Genomic DNA, 20726 nt, shown 5'->3' with positions numbered 1-20726 from the left:
CATTACCAACCCTACCTTTAAGTTACCTACCTATCCTTTAAATCTGTGCTGTAGTCGTCATTACGTTAAACATTACTGAAAACAACAAACTGTGACAACAAATGCAGATGTTATCACAGTAACACTGTAGATATCACTGTTACACTAACAAAGGACGACTAATGAGAAGCAGAGAAAGAGAAGTGAGGGGACATGTGGCCTCGTCTGCCTGGGAGGAGCCGAGCGGAGGGCAGTACGCGGCGATGGAGGCTGCAGATTTATGAGAAGGTCGCAGCAAGGACGTGGCAGCAGCTAAATCCTGATGGACCTCGCTGCGGGAGCGCCTGAGCCGGCGCTGTCGCTTGTGGGGTGAAAGCTTTTTAGAGCCCCGGAGCTTTTGTTTGTTTTTTAACATGAGGGGGCCAGAAGCAATATTCTTTCAGAGAACCCAGAATATGTTGCTACTCCTCTGGCCGGAGCGAGGGACCCACAGGGAAACACTGCACACGCACATCATGATTTCACATTCAGCATCACTCATTGTTCACCTGCAGGAAGGACTGATTCTGCTTCAAGTATCTTTATGTTGAAATACACAAAAAAAATAAATGATAAATACATATAGTGCCATTATATAAGTAATTAAATATCAACGAGGAGTTCAGGAGTTTTCGAATGAAATGCAAAGTCGTGATGGGGAACATTGGCTCTAGATATAGAAATAAAGGAGCGGCTTCTGTATACAGTGCTAGGAAATGATGACATAGACAGAGGGCGCAGACCTGCGAGGAAAAGTGCCAAAAATATGGAAGAAACTGTAAGGATGATCCTTTTATGAGCTGTTCCATTAAAAGAAGCAACCAGGCTGCTACCCCACGCTCTCCAAATATAGATTCTCCTCCAAAAAAAACGACTGAAATCCTTCAGGAACTTTGCTTCTTGCAGTATGACAAACTTGAAAATGAAGTTGTCTACTTAACCTTATGTAAGCGAACACAGTAACACTTTGTTCAGATGAGCAAAGGGCTGAAAAAAAAAATGTTGCAAAAAGTCTCAGCGCTCAGCCGTGTGATGCATGAGTCAGTAAAATCTCCATTTCGGTCACAGCAGAAACCTGCACGGCCAATTCGTAGTTTGCCATGTACAAGTCTGCTCCGAGCTTCGATCGCTTCTTTCATTTGGTCCTGAATTATTGCAAAAAAACAGCTTTGATAAAAGACAAAAAACTCTGGCCATATTGGTTTGAGCTTAAATGTGCCATTAACAAAGCAGTGAACAAGGGAACTCAAAGTAAATATTTTAAAAAATGACTGTAAGGTAAAAGTTTTCTATTTAGATGTATAGTTTTTATAGAGTCCTCTGCTGAACTGCAAAGACTTTTGTTTTCTGCAAACCCAGTGTTGTATCAAGACTGAGCTGATAATATATTATGGTCACCTTAAGTGGTATATGTAGACACACCTGTGATATCTCAGTGTCTAACCCTCATCAGCTATCACTGTCGATGTGCTGCACTGACTGAGTCCACACAGTGTTGTACAGTTCTGACAATCCTGAACCGTCCTCTGTCTCCACTGGACATGTGTGTCAATGAAAAAAAATGACCCTATGTTGTTACAGCTGAGTTACCACAATTAGTGATTTATATGTGAGCGTTCAATGTGGATTGCCTCGACTGATCGCGCTGTCACGAGACGGGCTCCAGTCAGATTTGTCTCACTTTGTATCACTTGTATAGATCGTCAATAAAGGTCAAAGGTTGTGACAAATGAGATTTATTAGTACAAGAGATATTCAGTTCACATTCTTGTATTACATGTAAATATTAAAATTGAAAGAAAAATCAATGAATCCCAATAAATGCACTTGTTTGACATTCATCTTTGCTCTTTTTGTTTTGCACCCTGACTTAAATTAAAGCAGGAGTAGGCAGATTGGAGCAACTATGATAAAACAAAAGAAGTTATTTTTATAAAACGGTCACTATATCCTGACAGTAGTACATGAGACAGGTAATCTGAAAAAACTCATGTTCATCTGTGTCCTCCGGTGCTCCTAATGGCAACTGCAAGATTTCACAGACCGGAGGAAAACAACCAATCAGAGCAGAGCTGTAGCCTTGCCGTCTCTGAATAAACGGTCAAACTAGGCAGCGCTGATCAAATATGAATCAATATTCTGTTACTGTAATTCCTATTTCTCATGTAAAATGTTTTCAGAAACATCTTGTAGTGTACTGTTTAGCTGTACAATGAGAAAGTTTGTGACCCAGCAGCCATATTGAGATCAGTTGAGGAAATACCAAGCACCGCCCACCAGCCGGAGCACACTTTCTCATTGTACAGCTAAACAGTACACTACAAGATGATTCTGACAACATTTTACATGAGAAATAGACACTACTGTGACAGAATATTGATTCATATTTGATCAGCGCTGCCGAGTTTGATCGTTTGATAGGAGTTAGCGAGTGATAGAGTTGCATCTCAGCCAGTAGGAACGCTCTCTCTCTGAAATTACCTGTGCTTGGCCAAAGTCCCCCTCACAGGCTAGATTTTCTAAAGCCTGGAAACAGAGCCATGAGGAGGTGCAGAAGTCTAGTTTTCTCTCAGAACACTTGAATTGCAAAATGCTTAAAGGTTATTATGGAAAAATATTCTGCCTACTGCCACTTTAAAAGTTCAAGGTTGTCTTCTCACAAATGTCCAAATGTAAACCTCTTCACTTACACACTCTTCACTTACACACTCACAGCACAGCTGACTACAACAGAAATAAAGTAAAGGTAGCCCAAAGTGGTTAATACATATTTTATTACAACCTCAGTATTTGTATTCAGGGTTTAAAAAAAAAAAAAAAAAGACTAGAAAAAAGAGAGACGCTGCTTCATCAGAGGGTTTTGGAGTATCGCCGACTGACAGAGTCTCTGTAGAACTGGAAGATCTTCTCTGATGCTTTCTGACTGATTGCTATACACTGCTGCAGCTGTAGAAGAAAAACAAATATGAAAGGTCTGCGATATCACCAGAGGCAGAGTCTGATTATCTCATTATCATCAGATCACTGACAGCGCGTGCACAATAATGAAAAAACACAGAATTACTTTATGTCCAACAAATCTGGAAATCACACTTTATTCATGATCCAAAACCTACGTTTGACAGTTTTGCACATTTGCTCATTTATTTACTGACCTCATGAACTGAAAATGATCCTTTGGTGGATGACATCATTACTCTGCGTTCCGTACCGTCGATAGCAAAGGTCATCACAGCACGACTTTCCTGGTGAGAGAGGAAACAGACGAGAACAAATTAAAGCAGCAGTGGGTAGAAATGGAGCAAATATGATAAAAAAAAGTTATTTTTATAAAACGGTCACTATATCCTGACAGTAGTGCATGAGACAGGTAATCTGAAATTTTTGCCCAATGATGCCAAAATATTCTGCCTACTGCAGCTTTAACTAATTCAGCAAGTATTATAACAGTGCCGACTGTGCTGAGAGGACATGCAAATCTTCTGGGGATGCCATCCAAAGACATTTCCACAAGTGACATATTCAGTTACATATCATCAATCCCTCATGTTCACTGTATTCGCACCCGATTCAACTGTTATCAGGCCATCAAATGTGCTTTATCGGTCTCTACAAGCACCATAGATGTGTCTTTTGACATTAAGCTAACCGTATGTTATTGGGAATGTACAAGTGTATACAACAAGCATTTCATATATTTATATTCCATTTCTTCTAATAGATCCCCCGAAATGCTACACATGATCAGTTTTTTAAAAAGTTTCAAAGGAAGATTTTTCTATAAATCCAGGGCCTTTAATGTCCTTTTTTATTCCTGTACAATAGAATTGATCATGTTACTGATATGTATCAATAGAATTTACTCAATTCTCTTCATGCCCTTCATCCCAGGAGAAAATTGGTTCCTCTCGGCTGACCTATTCACAATTGGATTTATTTTGTCACCTGGGGACTTTTAAGGAATTTAATAAACAAAGTGCTTTGCGGTGTTTTTGTTTTCACACGCATGAGCCTCAGATTTACCTTTTCCTGAGCCGCGGTGGGGTCTGTGATGATTTGACCGTCTGAGTCGATGGCACAGGTCACTCCACAGAAAAGGCAACTCATCGGCAGGCCTGCGTCCATAAGAGCCATACAGGCAGCATTCAAAAAGCAGGACAAGAGCTGTGGGACAGGTAAGGAAGAACACTCACCAGGAAACAACTTTAAGCCACCATTTCAATTTACAGCGCAGAGATTTACTGAAGGATACTGAACCGTCGTCGTGTATCAGCTGAAGAATGAGAGTTAGGGAGGAGCGAGGGTGAAGTGTCAAGAGCAGAGATGCCTCACAGGTTTCTCGCACACATTGCTCTTGTGATCGCTCCCTCACACCTAGAAAATAAAGAAATGTTGGGATGCATACTTGATTCAGAGTGGAAACAAACTGGCTCACTTACTCCACCTTGTGGTGTGTTGTGGTATGGCAGCTTTTGCAAAGTAGAAGTGGACAAGGCAGTAAAATTAAGGCCCAATCTCAATGTCCTCATCCTAAAGCATTATAAGCCCTGAACCCTCAGGGACTTGATTGACGTCACCTGGTAAATGGTTGAGTGTGAGAGGCTGCAAAGGCTTAAAAATGGTATAAATACAAATGGGACAAAACTTTGATATGACACATCATGTAACCTTGACGACACCAATTGTGGGTTTTTCTTTTACGTTTTTTTACTGCCTATTTGAACTTCTTCCAGGCTCTTGCATTACGAGATTATAGGTAACTGTCAAATTATCCTTTACTTGTTTTTGACAAACTTCATTAAGCAAAATTAAAAGAAATGGTTGATGAATAAACCAGGTGTGTAATATAGTCTAATGCTTACATTCCTCTGATTTCATGTGGTTTTTTGTTTATGTACCATCTTAAATCCTTATTGTTAATGTTTCTGAATAAATTGAAATATGCCTGGCCAAACACCCATGTGCCATCCTCTCTTTGTTTGCCTTTTTTTTTTTAATGCCTCCGGTAACCGTGGTAACCCTGTGTTTAATGTCACAGCGCGATGAATTGTGGGTAATTCCCTCAGGCAAAGTCTGCAGAAATGCAGACTTACGGAAAGTGTTCCTAAAGGGCTCAAAATGTCTGCGAGAGAGCCCTCAAAGACTTGACGATTTGACAGTGGGACAGCCCTAAACCCTCACAGATTTTGCGGAAACGCGACTCAAAGTCTGTGAGTCTGTGAGTATGGACATTGGGATTGGACCTAACAGTTACTAGCCTCCTAAGGCCCCTTAAATTCCTTAATTTCCCTTAAAGAAGCTTGTAGAAACATTTCTTTTCTAAACTGCATAACAATTTTTCCAGGTATATTACATATGTCCTAATTTCAGCAGTGCATTGTAACTAATGTAATACTATACTATACTGTGTGAAATATTCAAACTCACAAAGCCATAAACGTGCTAGAGAGTTAAAGAAGAAATTATCACCCATAAAAGAAGAGTTAAACTGCCCACACTGCATTAGAACAACATTCAGGAACTGCATTAGACTCCCAATGAAGGAGATAATCACTTACTTGGCAGTCCCACTTTGGGCTGTATCACCACCTCCAGCGTTGCCCGGTCATAGATTTCCTTACTGACTTTGACCTCAGCTGGTCCGTACACTCCGGCCATCACACTTGTGTCTCCTTCAAATGAGAACAAAAGACAGAGTTATTCAACTGAAAAGACATTATTGATCCAGGTGGGGGAAATGATGTTTTGCCCCGAGTGCAAATAAAAAACAATGGCATACAGGCAATAACAAATAAATAGGAAGTCTAGAAGGGAGAAAAGATGTGATCATTGAAGCGTCCACTGCTGATGCACCATCTCAGATGGTGGTGAGTGCAGAAAAAAAACAATAAGAGGAGTAACATCAAATAATTTAAAACAGAAAGAGACAAAGGCCAACTGGTGCGTACGCTGTACAGATGTAATATTTAGGAACAAGGTTTAAAGAAATTCACTTTTTTGTGCACTGAAAAGGCAACTAGAATGGACAATTATACAACAGTGATTTTGATAATATTGTGATAGACTGACAGGATATCATCTACAATAGAATATAACCTACAGACACAACATATCACAATCTATTCAATATTTAAGCCAACAAAAAGAGTTGCTGCTGCTGCTTACTGTTTATTGTATTTAAACACAGCATTCACATTTAAACATGGGTTATACATTTGTTACCAACAAGATTTAATACTTTCTGAGTAACGTAGCATGATGAATGATGAGCAGTGGTGGAATGTAACTAAGTAGGCGTACAGTTACTCAGGTACAGTGCTTAAGTACAGTTTTGAGGTACTTGTACTTTACTTGAGTATTTCCATGTTATGCTACTTTATACTTCTACGCCACTACATTTTAGAGGCAAACATTGTACTTTTTACTGCACTGCTTTTATTTGATGAACTTTAGTTACTTTGCAGATTTAGATTATTAATACAAAATAGAAAATCAACTAATAATTTATGATTTATTATTATTATTTATTTTTTGTTTTGTACAATTTAAGACTATACAACATAACAAAAAAATAAATGAATAATATATAGTGCAGGAAGAGGCAAAAGAAACCACTGGGCTTATCTGAAGCCTCTAGAAACAAGATTAATATAAATAAATAATATGACTACATAATAGTGATAAACAATTAGGACAAGATATATATAATAACAACAATAACAATACAGTAAATATATAAAAAAAGATAAGTGTGTGTGTGTGTGTTGCGTGAGTGTATGGTGTTTGTGAGGAGGATATTGATTTAAATATCTATAATGACTTCTGGGCAATCGTAACCATAACAACATTATAGGTTAAGATCCCCAGCAATATATAAAGTAATTGATATTAGCTCCACCTTTACCAGCTGCAACATTAAAGTGATGAACACATTAATGCATCAAGAATTATAATCCAGTGATATCACATGTGACTCTGAGATGGACCATTCTGCTTAATGAGTACTTTAAGTTTATTTTGATGCTGATACTTTTACTTAGTAATAGTCTGAATACAAGACTTTAACTTGTGACAGAGTAACGTTATTTCTTCACTGTGGTATCACTACCTCTGCTGCTTCCACCACTGCTGGTGAGTCCCAGGCTGCTGTATCTGAGGTTAAGACACATTTACAGTCAACAGGAGTCGTGTTTCTCTGCTCGGTACCTTGAATGAAGGACGCTGAACCATCAGGTCGAGACAGTAAACTCTGCTCGCAGCCAAACTCTCTGAGAGTCACATCTGAAGAGCCGCACACCTCCATCACGCTGCTACCAGACAAGCACCACGGTGGAGGAGTAGCGTGTCGCGGTGGAGTGACGTAATCTGTTTTGCCATTTGGGGCCCTTACTGATGACGTAAAGGGTAATACTTTTTTTCTCTCCATACTTTATTTCTAAAGTACAATACAGTAATTACATGAGCATATTCAGATTTGTTATTACAAAAAATTAGCTTATATATTTCACTGTATAAAAATAATATAAAATGAATTATAGAACAAATAAAATGTAAGAAAGGGAAAAGATTAATAAAACAAAACAAAAACAATGGGGGTCTGTTAAACAATTGGAATACATTTGAAATGTCTAAATAACCTAAATTTTTTCTTTCGAATTTTTGAGTATTAAATTTACAAACATAGTCAAATATGTTTTAAAATCAGTATTTTTAAAAGTATAAAAGGAGGGTAGTCTTGTAAGCCATATCATTTTATGGATATAATATTTTGCTAAGGTATTAATCAAATTAATTATGTAAATTGTATCTGCCGAAAAATTGGGATTGTTAAAAGTGAGTATTATCTCAATCTTTGTTAGTATGATATCTTTTTCAAAATGTTTTGAGAAGAAAATAAGTATAAAGGGTAATACCTAAATTTATTAGTGGGTATAAGTCAAGTATGTTGTATCATTGCTCCCACTGGCTCCCACTTTAGCTAGTTACTTTTCAGATTACAGTTTTTCATAGTAAATGATGATTTCATAGAACATGATGCATTACTTCAGATTAAAATATACAACAGTATATAAAGGCGTTAAAATAAAAAAAAAACAACAACAACCGTAAACGTCTACAGCAGTAAGGATGGGAACATAGACATATACTGTATGTCTATGGATGGGAATATTTCTTCCTCCACTCGGGCTGTGCCTGACAGGTTGTACTCAGGGCTGTGCCTGACAGGCTGCACTCAGGGCTGTGCCTGACAGGCTGTACTCAGGGCTGTGCCTGACAGGTTGTACTCAGGGCTGTGCCTGACAGGTTGTACTCAGGGCTGTGCCTGACAGGCTGTACTCAGGGCTCTAAACCCGCAGTGCAACTGCAGCAGTCTGCAGCTCTCTGGAGCCAAGATGGCGGGTGTGTGCGGGGCGTGTGGTGAGACGGAGGAGGAGCGGGATCTTTCTGGGAGTGTTGAAGGGTGAGAGGAGTTTTTAGGAGACATTTATTCTCAATGTCCACTCAGCACGTGTTTTCTCGTGTGGTTGTATGTTGTGCTCATAAACTGTGGAGCTACTTATAAAAGACAAACTGTCAACAAACCTTCAGCTAACGTGAGCTAACTAACTCAGCCTGTCAGAGACAACTTAGTAAACTGCACTCAGTGTGAAATAAATAACACTTTGTGTTGCTTTCTACAAAACATCAGTAGCTTTTCCACAGTGTGTAGAGTATAATTAGTATGTATGTTGTATGTGTGTAAGAAGTCTGTCTGTGTATATGCATGTTGTGATTTGGGTGAACTGACCCTTTAAAACTCATTAAGTTCTATGTGGAGTCTACAGGTTTATTTTCTATTCATATGATCCTGTCATGACAAAGTTTTGATATTAAAATACAATGTTTTACTGTTATCTTACTTAAATGAAGTACAAGTTAGTCTGACTAAATTCAGACATATTGTGATACCTTAAAGGTCCCATGTCATGCTCATCTTCAGGTTCATACTTTATATTTTGTGTTTCAACTAGAACATATTTACATGCTTCAATGTTTAAAAAAAACTTTATTTTCCTCATACTGTCTGCCTTAATATACCTGTATTTACCCTATGTCTGAAACGCTCCGTTTTAGTGCATTTCAGTGGAATTGAAACAGAATTGCGTTGCTAGGGAACAGCTTGGGTCCATGTGTACTTCCTGTCAGCTGATGACATTCACATACACTGCAACAGGAAATATACTGGGACACATTTCAAATGTTTACGTTTAAAACTGTGTAATGGTCTACATATTGTAGATTTGCGACATCACAAATGGACAGAAATCCTGACGGCTTGTTTCAAACGCACAATTTCTGAATGCGGGCTGTGAGTATTTCTCCGTATATTGAGCATTTTGATAGTTTAACAGTATTCATATAGCATTTAAACCTGCTTTATAATATAAAAGACATGAAAATGTCACTTTTTACAATATGGGACCTTTAAATAACAGTTATCTGAGAACATACCATGTTATCTTTTAGGCTAAACCTGAAGTTCTTTGCTAAGCAACTAAACTAGCTTTTTTTCGGTGTTTCCGTTAAGTTTTAACATAACTAGTAGTGATGCACATAGATGCAAAACTATACCGGCTCATGTAAGAAATCCATACAGGAAGTAAAAGAAAACTAACCAATCAGCAGCAACAAAGGTCCAGAAATTAGCACAATATCAATAATAAAGGACAAATAATAACAATACAGCATATTACACCACTACCAGAGAGATTACAACTCAATTTCCAGGACGACATCATCAAAACCTTACATAATATTACAGAGTCAAGATACAAGGAAAGATGAAATATCCACCACCATACCCTAAATTAACCAAAACCTCAATCCGATTTCAGCACGACAGAACAAGCCAACCACCGAGTTAACCAGTCCAGCTACCCCAAATGTAGTTTCTGAATTGTCTGATGTAAACTAGGGTAATACCTTTACTGTGTAAATCAAATTCAGTGTTTGTACGTAACGTTTTTGTTGTGACAATATTGAATATTCCCACTTTTGTCTCCAGGAAATTGCATGTCACAGTGCGCAGGCGATCAGATGGCCGTATGCGGGTGGAGTTGTGCAAAGAGTGCAAGCTTTACCACTGTCCCTTTTGCCAGCCGTCCGTCTACAAGCCAAAAGGAGACTATGCAAGTGTTTGGACACATGTAGAAATCCACAGAATGAGGGCCTTGCAACATGGAGGTCAGAATATAAACTGCTACCTGAGCATGGAATATATACAGAAAGTGTATCCTGTGACATTATATCCACTTTCATGAATTTTGTTTTTTCTTTGCAGAGTTTAATATTCACGTGTGCCAATTGCAGTGCAGAGGAGAAAGACATTTTCACTGTCCATACTGTTCAAAGACGATTATAACCCGGAAACAGTTTGAAAGTCATATGGACAAATGTGCGGGGACACAAAGTTCAACGGCAGCTACCACAGCCGGAAAGTCTGCCTTCCTCCTGCTCAAAATCACTCCCCCTTTTCAGCAAATTATCAAGATGGGACAGTCCCCTGCGCCACTCAAGCCCCCTGCACAGCCAGAATCCACAGCAGACCCCCCTGTTGAACCAAAGTTCACATCAAGCCAATCCCCTGCTCTACCCGAGTCCTCTGCTCAGCCAAAATCCACAGCAGAACCCAAATGCACATCAAGCCAGTGTCCTGCTTCACCTGACAGCCTTGTTGAACCCACAACTACAGCTGGCCAGCCTGCTGCTCCGCCTGACCCGCCTGTCCCCGTGGACCACCCCTCTACCTTAACAGACAAACCTGTTCAGCAAACATCAGTAGTGAGAAAAGTAAAATGCCCAATGTGCAACCTGTACTTGAATAAAAAAAATCTAAGGAAACATAAACTCAGGAGACACTTCTGTCAATCAATGTCAGAGAAGGACATAACAACCAAAGACCATCTCAGAAGTCAGTGTATTGACTCTGATAACGGCATGTACGCTGTAGCAAAGTCTTACAAGGCCACTGCCGTACCAGTTCATGTCATTAAAGAAAGATCAGGCAGCGCAAACAAATTGGTGTGCGAAGAAGATCGGTGTGAGGCTATTTCAGATTTTCGAAGGAGGAGTGGCTTGCCTGCTAGCCAGTGTCCTCATCAACGGTCTGTTGATTTTTGTTTTACTCGTGCAAGAAGAGAAGACTTGAAACCCAGTGTGCTGGAGGAACTGGTTTCCAGTAAATGGATTGGAAAGGACATGGGGGCCAGGTGCCTCAACCATCGTGAGCAAGCGACTCAAAACAGAGCCCCACTTGTTACTCTTGTGGATCTCGGTGGAAGTCATTGCCTATATTTGTCCGTGTTCGAGCCCAAACTGTCACCGCACAGCAAGTTGGGAAGATTATTCGTGACATATACCGTAAGGAGTAGGTTATGGCATTGTAGCTGTTCTCGGGGGAGAATTTCCTGCTTGCACAAATGCATAGCCAAATGGTATCTCTTCCAAACCAACAAAGAGTTATTCATCTCAGATGCCAAGCGAGACACATCGCTAAGCATTTCTGAATTTATGGAAGACTCATCTGCAGAAACCTCCACAGAAAATTCAGCTGGAACTGTGTATCCACCAAGAGAAGAAGGACTGAAACAGATGGCTGAGTACATTTACAACCAAAAAAAATTGCCCTCCACATTTCCAGAAAACATCACCCAGTGTGAAATGCACTTTCCAACACATTTGGTTCCAGCTCAAACTGTCTGCCAAGAGTGCCCAGGTCATGTGTCCTTAACGGGGCCAGTGCTGATCACCGACCAAGCGAGAGTCATCACTTTAACAGGAGTGATTGAAGGTTTGTCTACAAACACGCACATATTAAACTATACTCTTCTTCTTGTTTTGGCAGTCCCTTTAAGACAGCTTTTTATGTCTTCCAGATAATTCCACATTTTTCAAAAAGTGTCCAGGTTGTGACATGGTGTACCGTTACCAGGAGTGGAGTGATGGTCTTCACAATTACAACGACCACATAATCCTGAGTCTGCAACTGTGCATGCTTATGCAAAACTCTATCAAGGTACTCTTGTGTTTCATGAAAGAAAGTCAAAATGCTCTGTGGTTTTGGGATTTACATTTTAAAATGTTCTCAGTGAGATTATTAACTGAAAATGTTCATTTATGTCTGCTTTCTTTCTTTTTTCTTTTTTTTTTTAGAGTCACACTGCCGTCGGTGGAGTGGTGGAGGTGCTGGAACGGACAGTAGGCATTAAGTCTCCATGCGCCATGGAGGTGCTTCAGGCATACCTCCACTTTGAAGCTCTTACAAGTCACCCCTGTCAGTCTGCGGTCATGATGGATCTTTATCAAAAGGAGATTTTCAACATGGCGGGTGAGTATTTCTTGGTAATTCTGTGGGTTCTGGGAATTAAATATTTAAAATAGGGCTGTCAGTTGACTTAAGTTACTTATTCGCATGATCATCCATAGTTAATCGTGATTAATCGAAATGAATCGCACATTTTTAATCTGTTCAAAATGTACCTTTAAAAGGAGATATGTCAAGTATTTAATACTCTTATCAACATGGGAGTAGAGGGCTGCACGTTGGTGGAGTGGTTAGCCCTGTCGCCCTTCTGAGTGGGTTGTTAGCATGGGTTTTCTCCAGGTTCTCCGGATTCCTCCCACTGTCCAAAGACATATAGGTTAGGTCAATTGTCGACTTTAAATTGGCTGGTTGGTACCAATGTATTCTTTAGGTTTTTCTAGTTTCATATGATACCAGTATCTTCACTCTAGCTTTAAAACTGAGCCCGGTACAATCTGAAAATTGCAAGTTGCGTTAATGCATTAAAGAAATTAGTGGCGTTAAAATGAATTTGCGTTTAACGCATTATTATCGCGTTAACTTTGGCAGTCAATGAAAAGTAAATGTATTGTTATTTAAACAGCTTTAAAGCTCTTCTTCCTGTCAGCTACAAGAGGGTTACATTTCAATGCTCTGATATAATATCATAGTATTCTTTTCTCCTTCTTTTACATAATCATCATATGAGTGAACAGCAGAATTAGTGTTTGATCTCACACAATCTTTTTTGTAGGGATTGATATTGAGGGCCTGCCTGAATCCTTCATTGGAGAAGTCAACACAGAGGAATTCTGGGATTCAGCGTGCAGGGAGATCATAACAAGCAGCCTGGTTGTTCGTAAGTGTAATTTGGAGACTTGTAAATCTAGTTCACATTTTTTACAGTTCACAAATCATACCTTTATTTTTAATGTCAGCCTTTCAATGTTAATATTACCTTTAGCACTACTTTCAAGCTCTGAAACCATGGTTATCTAGCTAAATGTGTTAAACTCTGCCATTTGGATCAATAAAGTTATGTTTCATATGGGAAATCTGATGAGTTTTCCATTAGGCCTGCTGGAGTGCAGGCAGTTAGTACAAAACATTAGTGCTAAAACAATTAATCGATTAGTTGCAACAGAAAATGAGTTGGCAACTACCTGTATTTTGATAATTGATTAATAGTTTAAGTACATTTTTTCCAGCAGAAATGCCAATCCTTCATGGCTTTTAGTTCTGAATTGTGAGGATTTGCTCCTTTTCTTTGTCATACATGGTAGTAAAGTCAACATTTTGTGGTGTTGGACTGCTGGTCGGATAAAACAAGCAATAGGCCTTTAGCACGTCACGATGGGTGTTTTTCATTATTTTATAGACTAAACGATTCATTGTGAAAACAGTGTACAGATTATGATAGTAAAGTGACTATTTTGGGGTTTTAGACTGTTTGTCGGACAAAAAAGCTAACTGAAGAGGTCTGCTGGACTTTTGTTGAATGCATTTTGAAGTGATTTTCTGACATTTTATACATAATTGTGAATTGCAGTCCTATATGAAATAAAGCAAAGTAGCAATGATAGGAAGAATCATTGTGCAGGTGGATCATCTTTTTGTCCTTTCTGTCTTTACTTAATACAGGAAGGTCTACCTATTTTGCCACCTTAGACGGTAACCTCAAAGAAGCTGCAGCGTCTGCAGTCACAACCTCCCTCACCCTGGCTGGAAGAAAGAGGCTGAGCAAACAAAGAACCGAGGACTGTCACAGGGCTGTGACCAGATACCTTGTGAAAGGACTACATCCGCTGTCCACAGTGGAGTCACCGTGGTTTAGGTAGGTTTTATTAACCCGGACTTTGGATGCACGAATGTGACCATTTACATCGTTGTTGATAATCTGCATTTTCATTCCTGCTTTCACTCAGAGAGATGACAAAAATGCTAAACCCAAAATACCACCTGCCTACTAGAGATCAGCTCATAAACACACTGATGCCTTCGTGGTTCTCCGTGGAGAAGAAACATGTCATCAGAGAGCTGCGTCAGGTCTCTGAGGCTGCAGTGACGTGTGACTGGTGGACAAGTTTTTCCCACGACCACTACCTGACAGTTACTTTACACTTCATAGTGAAAGGCCAAAGGAAGCAGAAGGTGCTTCGTACGAAGCCAGTCTACGACGCTCAGGCAGACACAGTAGTGGCAGAGCAGATAGGTGGCATACTGGAGGAATTCAGTGTCAGAGACAAAGTCGTTGCCATGACGGTGGATAATGCATTCAGTATGGACGTTGCCGTCAAGAAATCGCAGTTTAGGAAGCTGAGATGTTTTGCCCACATGCTCAGCCTCGCTGCACAGAAGGTGTACACCAGCAACACCGTGACCAGATGGGCAGCAAAAATAAGAGCTGTTGTTGTGTGGATCAAAAGGTCTTCCACAGCTCAAACGGTTCTTCAGGGGAAACAACAGCTTTTGAGTGAGTACATGATATCATCTTGTCTTTATTTTTGGCTGTCTAGGTACGTGGAGCGTGTCAGGAAGAGCGTAGACTGTATATAAGATTTGTGTCTGTTTTCAGATCTACCACGACACTCTTTAGTGCTCGACGTCCGAACACGTTGGAACTCATTGTACCTCATGATGGAGAGGTTTGTAGAGCAGTACGCTGCCGTACAGGCCACCACCACAGACCCACAGATCAAACAGTCTGCTGAGAAGAAAAGGTAAATAGAGTTAGTAGGTAACATCAGAATGAAGTATTGTTTTATGTGTTGAAATAACATGTTCGTTATTTGGTTTCAAGGCTGGAAACGCTCTCAGACGACGATCACCGAAAAGCAGAGGAGTTCATCGGGATCATGAAGCCTCTCTACACGTCGTCGCTCTGCGTCTCAGCCGACAAGAGTCCAACTTGTAGTCAGATATTTCCCATCCTGAAAAAACTGGAGGCCCACTTCGAAACCCAGGATGAGGACTCTCTGTTCACAGCCACGCTCAAAGGAAAAGTCTGGGATGAGCTGTCCACAAGTTACAAGGTACGTACAATACTTTCCACGGGGGAGCAAATTCATAAAGAAAAACTAAGCATTGTCCTGTAGAGGCGATTCCTTGTAAAAGTAAGTGGCCTTAGTGGACTTTTAAATTGTGACTTTTTATTCTGGGTAGCAACTAACGATTACTTTAATTATGGATTAATTTGCTGACTGTTTTCATAATTAATTTTGCAACCAAGAGTCATCACACTGAACTTTCTATTTCATCAAAGAAAAGTAACAAATCATCACAATTGAAAAGCAAGAACAATTAATCAAGTCAAATTTATTTTCTGTCAAAATTGACCAACAGTGTTACTTTCGTTAACGAAAACTATGACAAAATATGTTGGTCAAAGACCTTTTTTCACTGACTGAGACGAGACGATGACGAGATGGCACCGCCGGCATTAAACACTAACGGTGACGATATCAAACCTGCAATATCGTTGACGAAAAAAGATGAGACTAAAATGTAGTTTAAAAGTTTAGAAACTTTACCAAAATCACCCTTTAATTTTTTCACCTTACTCCACCTTCTCTTCCCCTCTCTCTGTCACTCTCTCTCTTTGTCTCACACACACAACACGCTGCGGCAGCGCACAGTCCATCTTTTCTTTCTTGTCTCACACCTCAGTCCTGACAATTGCGCTGGTATAATGCAGAAAGTTGGCAGTTTGCGGGTTTGGTCGGGTTTGGGTGGTTGATGCATATTTTTACATGTTGGGCGGGCGGATTGGCTCTCATAACGGACCAGTGGGTGCGACTGAACTGCGCATCATTAATGAGCTCAGTCAGGAGGGATAAGACTAACAGCAAAGCTGCAATTTAAATCATTCAAGCTGTATTTTTCATCAGATAATGATAACAAAAATTTTATGTGAAATAAGTTTTACTAAAATGACAGAAATGTTCATTATAATCTGATGACTAAACAGGAATAAGATTAAATAATAATTAAAAAAAAAGATGAGAAATTAAGAAAAAAAATTAAGAGAGAAAACATTAATTTTCATTGAAGCATCTTTACTTCCTTATATAGAAGAGCGTATTTTTATGTTGTTAACCTATATTTAACAAGTCTGCAAGGGAGACCCAGCCAATATGGCAGCAGGAAAAGTTGCAATAAAAGAAATGAGATAAAAACTATTTTAAAAAGTAGTGACAGGAAAAACGAAGCTTCTTGAAGCCCTGAATCATTAATGAAGCATGTGATGAAATTGTTTTGAAGCCTTTGAAACAGTCAGAATGGCGACATCTCCTGGGCAATCCTTGTTATTACACACGTGTTTCTATTATTTGGACCACCTCATTTAAATCATTGAGGGTAGGCTACGATAGAAATACCTCTCTGTTTAATGCACCACAAACTGCATCCTCCAAAAATTACCGTTAAGTTGAATCAGCACCTCTATAAAACAGTTTCAACAAAAACTGAACATAAAAGAACATATATATATATATATATATATATTTCAGGACTGTTAGTGTGCATTAGTGTTAGCTAGGTGTACCTAATAAACTGAGTTTACAAAGAGGCAGGGCGAAAGTTTTGCCGATGAGTCACTCATCGACAGAGATGGTTGGCCAACTCTGTAATACAGATCACAATGTTGAGTGTCAGCAACAAACCTCAAAGTGCCATGGTAGACAGAATCCCATGTGTGAAAAAAATTGTGCTGACGGAACAACAAATTGCAATAACTGAGAACTGGTAAGAAGAGGAAGAGAGAAAGCGTCTTGGTTTCCTTGAACGGTAGTGTTTGGAAGTGTTGCCATACATCTCAGTACTGACTTTCAAAAGGGAGGAATGTCCTCTGGATCCTACATGAGAAGAGTTTCTTTTATTTATAAACAGAAAATAAGTGGACGCAGGTTTCAGTTCAGGCTCTATCCCCGGCCTGACTGAACTCAGCGGTCTTCATCTTGTGCTTTATTTCAGGATGGTGATACTTGGAAGTTCCTACAGGAGTCGAGCGCCATGGATCCAAGGTTCAAGAACAGAATTGACTCGGATGAGATTTGGTACAGAGTGAAACAAGCTGCGGTTAGGTTCACAAAAGAGGTACATTATTCTCTTTTACGTTGTTGGACTTGTACTTCAACTGTATGCTGTAATTATATGTTTACTAAACACACAAGTACAAACTGTTTTCCTGCTGCCAGCTACCTCATACACTTTCAGTTGAAGTTGTTGTGTAATTTCCTGTCTCGGTAAACTTAAAGAAGACCTATTTTGCTTTGGGGCTTTTTCCCCTTTCCTTTAATGTGTTGTATAGTTTTTTTGTGCATGTAAAAGTTCTGCAACATTACAAACCCAAAGTCCAATCCAAAGAGAGTTACTCTCCCCCCCACAGGAAATTTAAAAAAATCGTTTTTTGAGCATAAAAGCATGTAAACATGTTCTAGTAGAAACCAAAAATACAAGTATGGACCTGACTGAAAACGCCAATGAGTCTTTGGCCATGGATGTATAAAGAGACGTCTGTAAATCAGAGGCTATTTTTATGAATAATAATTATGATAATGAACATCATAATTAACGTGCCCCAGACCCACGGGACTGCACCGCCCTGCACGCTCATATGACATATCCGGTTCTGCCAGCTTCCTTCTGGCTGTATGCGGCTGTAATAATGGATATATTGGTTGTAATTCATCACTTCTATTATCTTATAATACACTCGTGGGCTGTATGCTGTAAGCCTGTACCGTGGTGGATTTATTGACATCTCCGGTCCCAAACAACTGGCTATCGGCCAGTAGCTAGTAGTGTTAACAGCATGACATAAGCAGAATTTAAAGTAGTTGTAGGCTTAATACTAACACGCAGGGCAAAAGCACAGGACACATCCTCTTATACATCCATGGTCTGTGGTCTGTTGGACATCGATTTTGAAGATGTGTCTCAAAATCTGTGTGCTGCATTTTTCTAACTTCCATTTATGTCCATCGCTCACTTAATGCTCCTCTGGGAAACGGCCGGGCAAAAAAGTTTAATAAATAAAATAGTAAGTAAGTAAATAGTTACGGCAGTTTGCATATTTATGATATTTTTATTGTTCAACACAGGCCATTTCGGTAGAGAAATTAAAATTATGACAACAGAATAAAAATCATTTGTATTACTTTTTTACGGCACTTTGTAGGCGGACGTTTTACTGGTGTCCGGTAATCACTTTCAGTACAAAAAGGCGGAAGCGTAGCTCTGCTGCTGGGCGCTGACGATGAAATGGAACGAACCAATATACGTTTTCTGTTAGAAATGAGCATAATAGGTCCTCTTTAAATCTTCAGCTTATGAGGTGACATGCTGGTCTCTTTGTCCGTTTTTGGGCTTGTCCTTGTACTCCTTGCTATGTATTATGACAAAATAAATTCTTTAGGTGTCAAATCAGGAGGAACAGAGACCTTTGCAGGAGGACAGTGATGCTGATGATGTATCTGAGCACAATGAGTATTCAGATGAGGTAATGCCATCCACATGACACAAACATCTGTGGTATTTAATCCAAGTTGTCTTGTCGAACACTTTGTTTTTTTGCTTCTTTCCATTTGCCAGACTCCGTTCCCCAAAAGGCTGAGGTTAACAGGCTTGGAGGAGCTTTTTGAGGAGGAGGACCGAGCTCTGAAGAGTTTCACAGCAGCAGAAAAGACACCAATATCTGAAAGAGTCCAGCAAGAAATACAGCTATACAGAAACCTGCCTGCAGTACCCACATCAGAGGACGCTCTGGGCTGGTGGTGGAGGAAACGGGACTCGCTGCCTCTCCTGTCTCAACTCTCTAACTCATACCTGTGTATCCAAGCATCGTCCACTCATCCTGAGAGAGTGTTTTCCACAGCAGGGGACACAATCAGCCAAGAGAGGTCACACATTCTACCAGAACAGGCGGACATGCAGATTTTTCTACAGAAAAACTGTTAAAACCAGTCAAATTTAGCAATGCTTACATCCTGTTATTTATGAGGTATGTGTTCAAGTACATCACTCACTGTGCTGCTAGCTTAATATTATGTCTAATTTACCTCATATCAACCAGGAGCAAAAACATTTGTTCATATAATGTAAATAAAATGCTTTTTAGATTTGGTCATACAAGTCAAAATAAATATTTTTCACAAAGATACCATACAAAAAGTCTGGCTTTTTGTGTGACTTGAACATATTTTGACAAAGCATATTCTATTTTTTGGAAAGGCAGGAATAGCAGAGTGGAGTACAGCTGCTCCTGCTACACGAGGAGTTATCATTTGAGTTTGCTTTCTTTGAACCTGAATATGACCTTAATATGTAACCAGTTAAGAGTTGCTTATACTCGTCATGCAGTAGTCATACTGTAGTTTTTACCACTATAAATCTTACTTCTATTTTGAGATATGTAAGTCAAGTAAACATCTAGTTTGAAAGTTTGAAATTCTAGCACTCATTTCAAACCCTGGTTTAGCACCGTTCTTCACAAGTAGTACTGGTTCTACAATCAGTGAATTTGTAATGGTATCCAACCCAGTGAGAGCTTCCCAAACTATCATAATTTGGCTACATACTCGGGAGTAAAAACTCATCTTAACAAAAAAAACATCTTATAGGTGGCACGTCTTAAAAAATGATTGACACAAGACAGGCATGTAGCGTTATACACCCAATCTGTTTCAGCCAAAGTATTTTAGTACAGAAACTGATTACTTCAGTCTATACATACAGGGAGACAGGTGAAGGTATTGACAATAATTAGAGAAACCCTATGAGGAAAGTGACGACTGTAAACTGTCCCACAATTAAGAAGACTTAGCAGCCCAAGCTATTGAGACTAATGTATAATTTTGAATGCAATACTTTTACTCGTAACTGGGTATTTCTACACCGTGGTATTTTTACTTTTACCTAAATAAAATATCTGAAAGTACTTCTTCCACCACTGTTACATTGCTGAATATTGTTATGGTTACGATTGCCCAAAACTCTTTATAGCTATTTAAACAATATCCTCCTCACAAACACCATACACTTCCACGCAACACACACACACACACACACACTTGTCTTTTTTGATATATTTACTGTATTTTTATTGTTGTTATTATATATATATATATATATATCTTGTCCTAATTGTTTATCACTATTATGTAGTCATATTATTTCTTTATATTAATCTAGGTCTCTAGGTGGAGGCTTCAGATAAGCCCAGTGTTGTTTTTGCCTCTTCCTGCACTGTATATTATTCATTTATTTCTTTTGTTATGTTGTATAGTCTTAAATTGTGCAAAATAAACAAAATAAACAATACAGATTGGTACTATTAGTCACTGTGACTCTTAGTTTGAAGGTGTGACCGGATGTGATGATTACTGTG

General features: G+C 39.3%; 2 protein-coding genes across 2 annotated transcripts; one reads left to right on the top strand and one right to left on the bottom strand.

The window, feature by feature from the left end:
- Positions 1 to 2775: 2775 nt before the first annotated feature.
- exosc5 (exosome component 5) lies at positions 2776 to 7382 on the bottom strand. The gene is made up of 6 exons (XM_037774302.1): positions 7225 to 7382; positions 5577 to 5690; positions 4271 to 4392; positions 4042 to 4182; positions 3174 to 3263; positions 2776 to 2964 (listed from the first exon to the last, which is right to left on the bottom strand). The coding sequence occupies exons 1-6, from the start codon at positions 7319 to 7321 to the stop codon at positions 2869 to 2871; spliced, it is 660 nt and encodes a 219-aa protein (XP_037630230.1). The 5' UTR covers positions 7322 to 7382; the 3' UTR covers positions 2776 to 2868.
- Positions 7383 to 8411: 1029 nt separating this feature from the next.
- LOC119491526 (E3 SUMO-protein ligase ZBED1-like) lies at positions 8412 to 19510 on the top strand. Its single transcript, XM_037775668.1, has 12 exons — positions 8412 to 8479; positions 10064 to 10205; positions 10537 to 10839; positions 12211 to 12385; positions 13095 to 13199; positions 13982 to 14174; positions 14266 to 14813; positions 14916 to 15060; positions 15141 to 15372; positions 17312 to 17434; positions 18756 to 18839; positions 18932 to 19510. The coding sequence occupies exons 1-12, from the start codon at positions 8412 to 8414 to the stop codon at positions 19295 to 19297; spliced, it is 2484 nt and encodes an 827-aa protein (XP_037631596.1). The 3' UTR covers positions 19298 to 19510.
- The last annotated feature ends 1216 nt before the right edge of the window (positions 19511 to 20726 follow it).

Source organism: Sebastes umbrosus, chromosome 7, assembly GCF_015220745.1.
Source record: "Sebastes umbrosus isolate fSebUmb1 chromosome 7, fSebUmb1.pri, whole genome shotgun sequence".
Lineage (NCBI taxonomy): Eukaryota > Metazoa > Chordata > Actinopteri > Perciformes > Sebastidae > Sebastes > Sebastes umbrosus.
The sequence above is the reverse complement of the archived record's forward strand: the minus strand, read 5'-3'. Positions and strand labels throughout refer to the sequence as shown.

Bases quoted from the DNA above. Each gene is read 5' to 3' on its own strand.
- exosc5 (XM_037774302.1), bottom strand. From the start codon at position 7,321: ATGGAGGTGTGCGGCTCTTCAGATGTGACTCTCAGAGAGTTTGGCTGC. The intron at 5,691-7,224 runs GTACCGAGCAGA...TCTCATTTGAAG, and splicing joins TTCAGCGTCCTTCATTCAAG to GAGACACAAGTGTGATGGCC. The intron at 3,264-4,041 runs GTAAATCTGAGG...CTCTCTCACCAG, and splicing joins CCACCGCGGCTCAGGAAAAG to GAAAGTCGTGCTGTGATGAC.
- LOC119491526 (XM_037775668.1), top strand. From the start codon at position 8,412: ATGGCGGGTGTGTGCGGGGCGTGTGGTGAGACGGAGGAGGAGCGGGAT. The intron at 14,175-14,265 runs GTAGGTTTTATT...GCTTTCACTCAG, and splicing joins GTGGAGTCACCGTGGTTTAG to AGAGATGACAAAAATGCTAA. The intron at 14,814-14,915 runs GTGAGTACATGA...GTCTGTTTTCAG, and splicing joins GGGGAAACAACAGCTTTTGA to ATCTACCACGACACTCTTTA.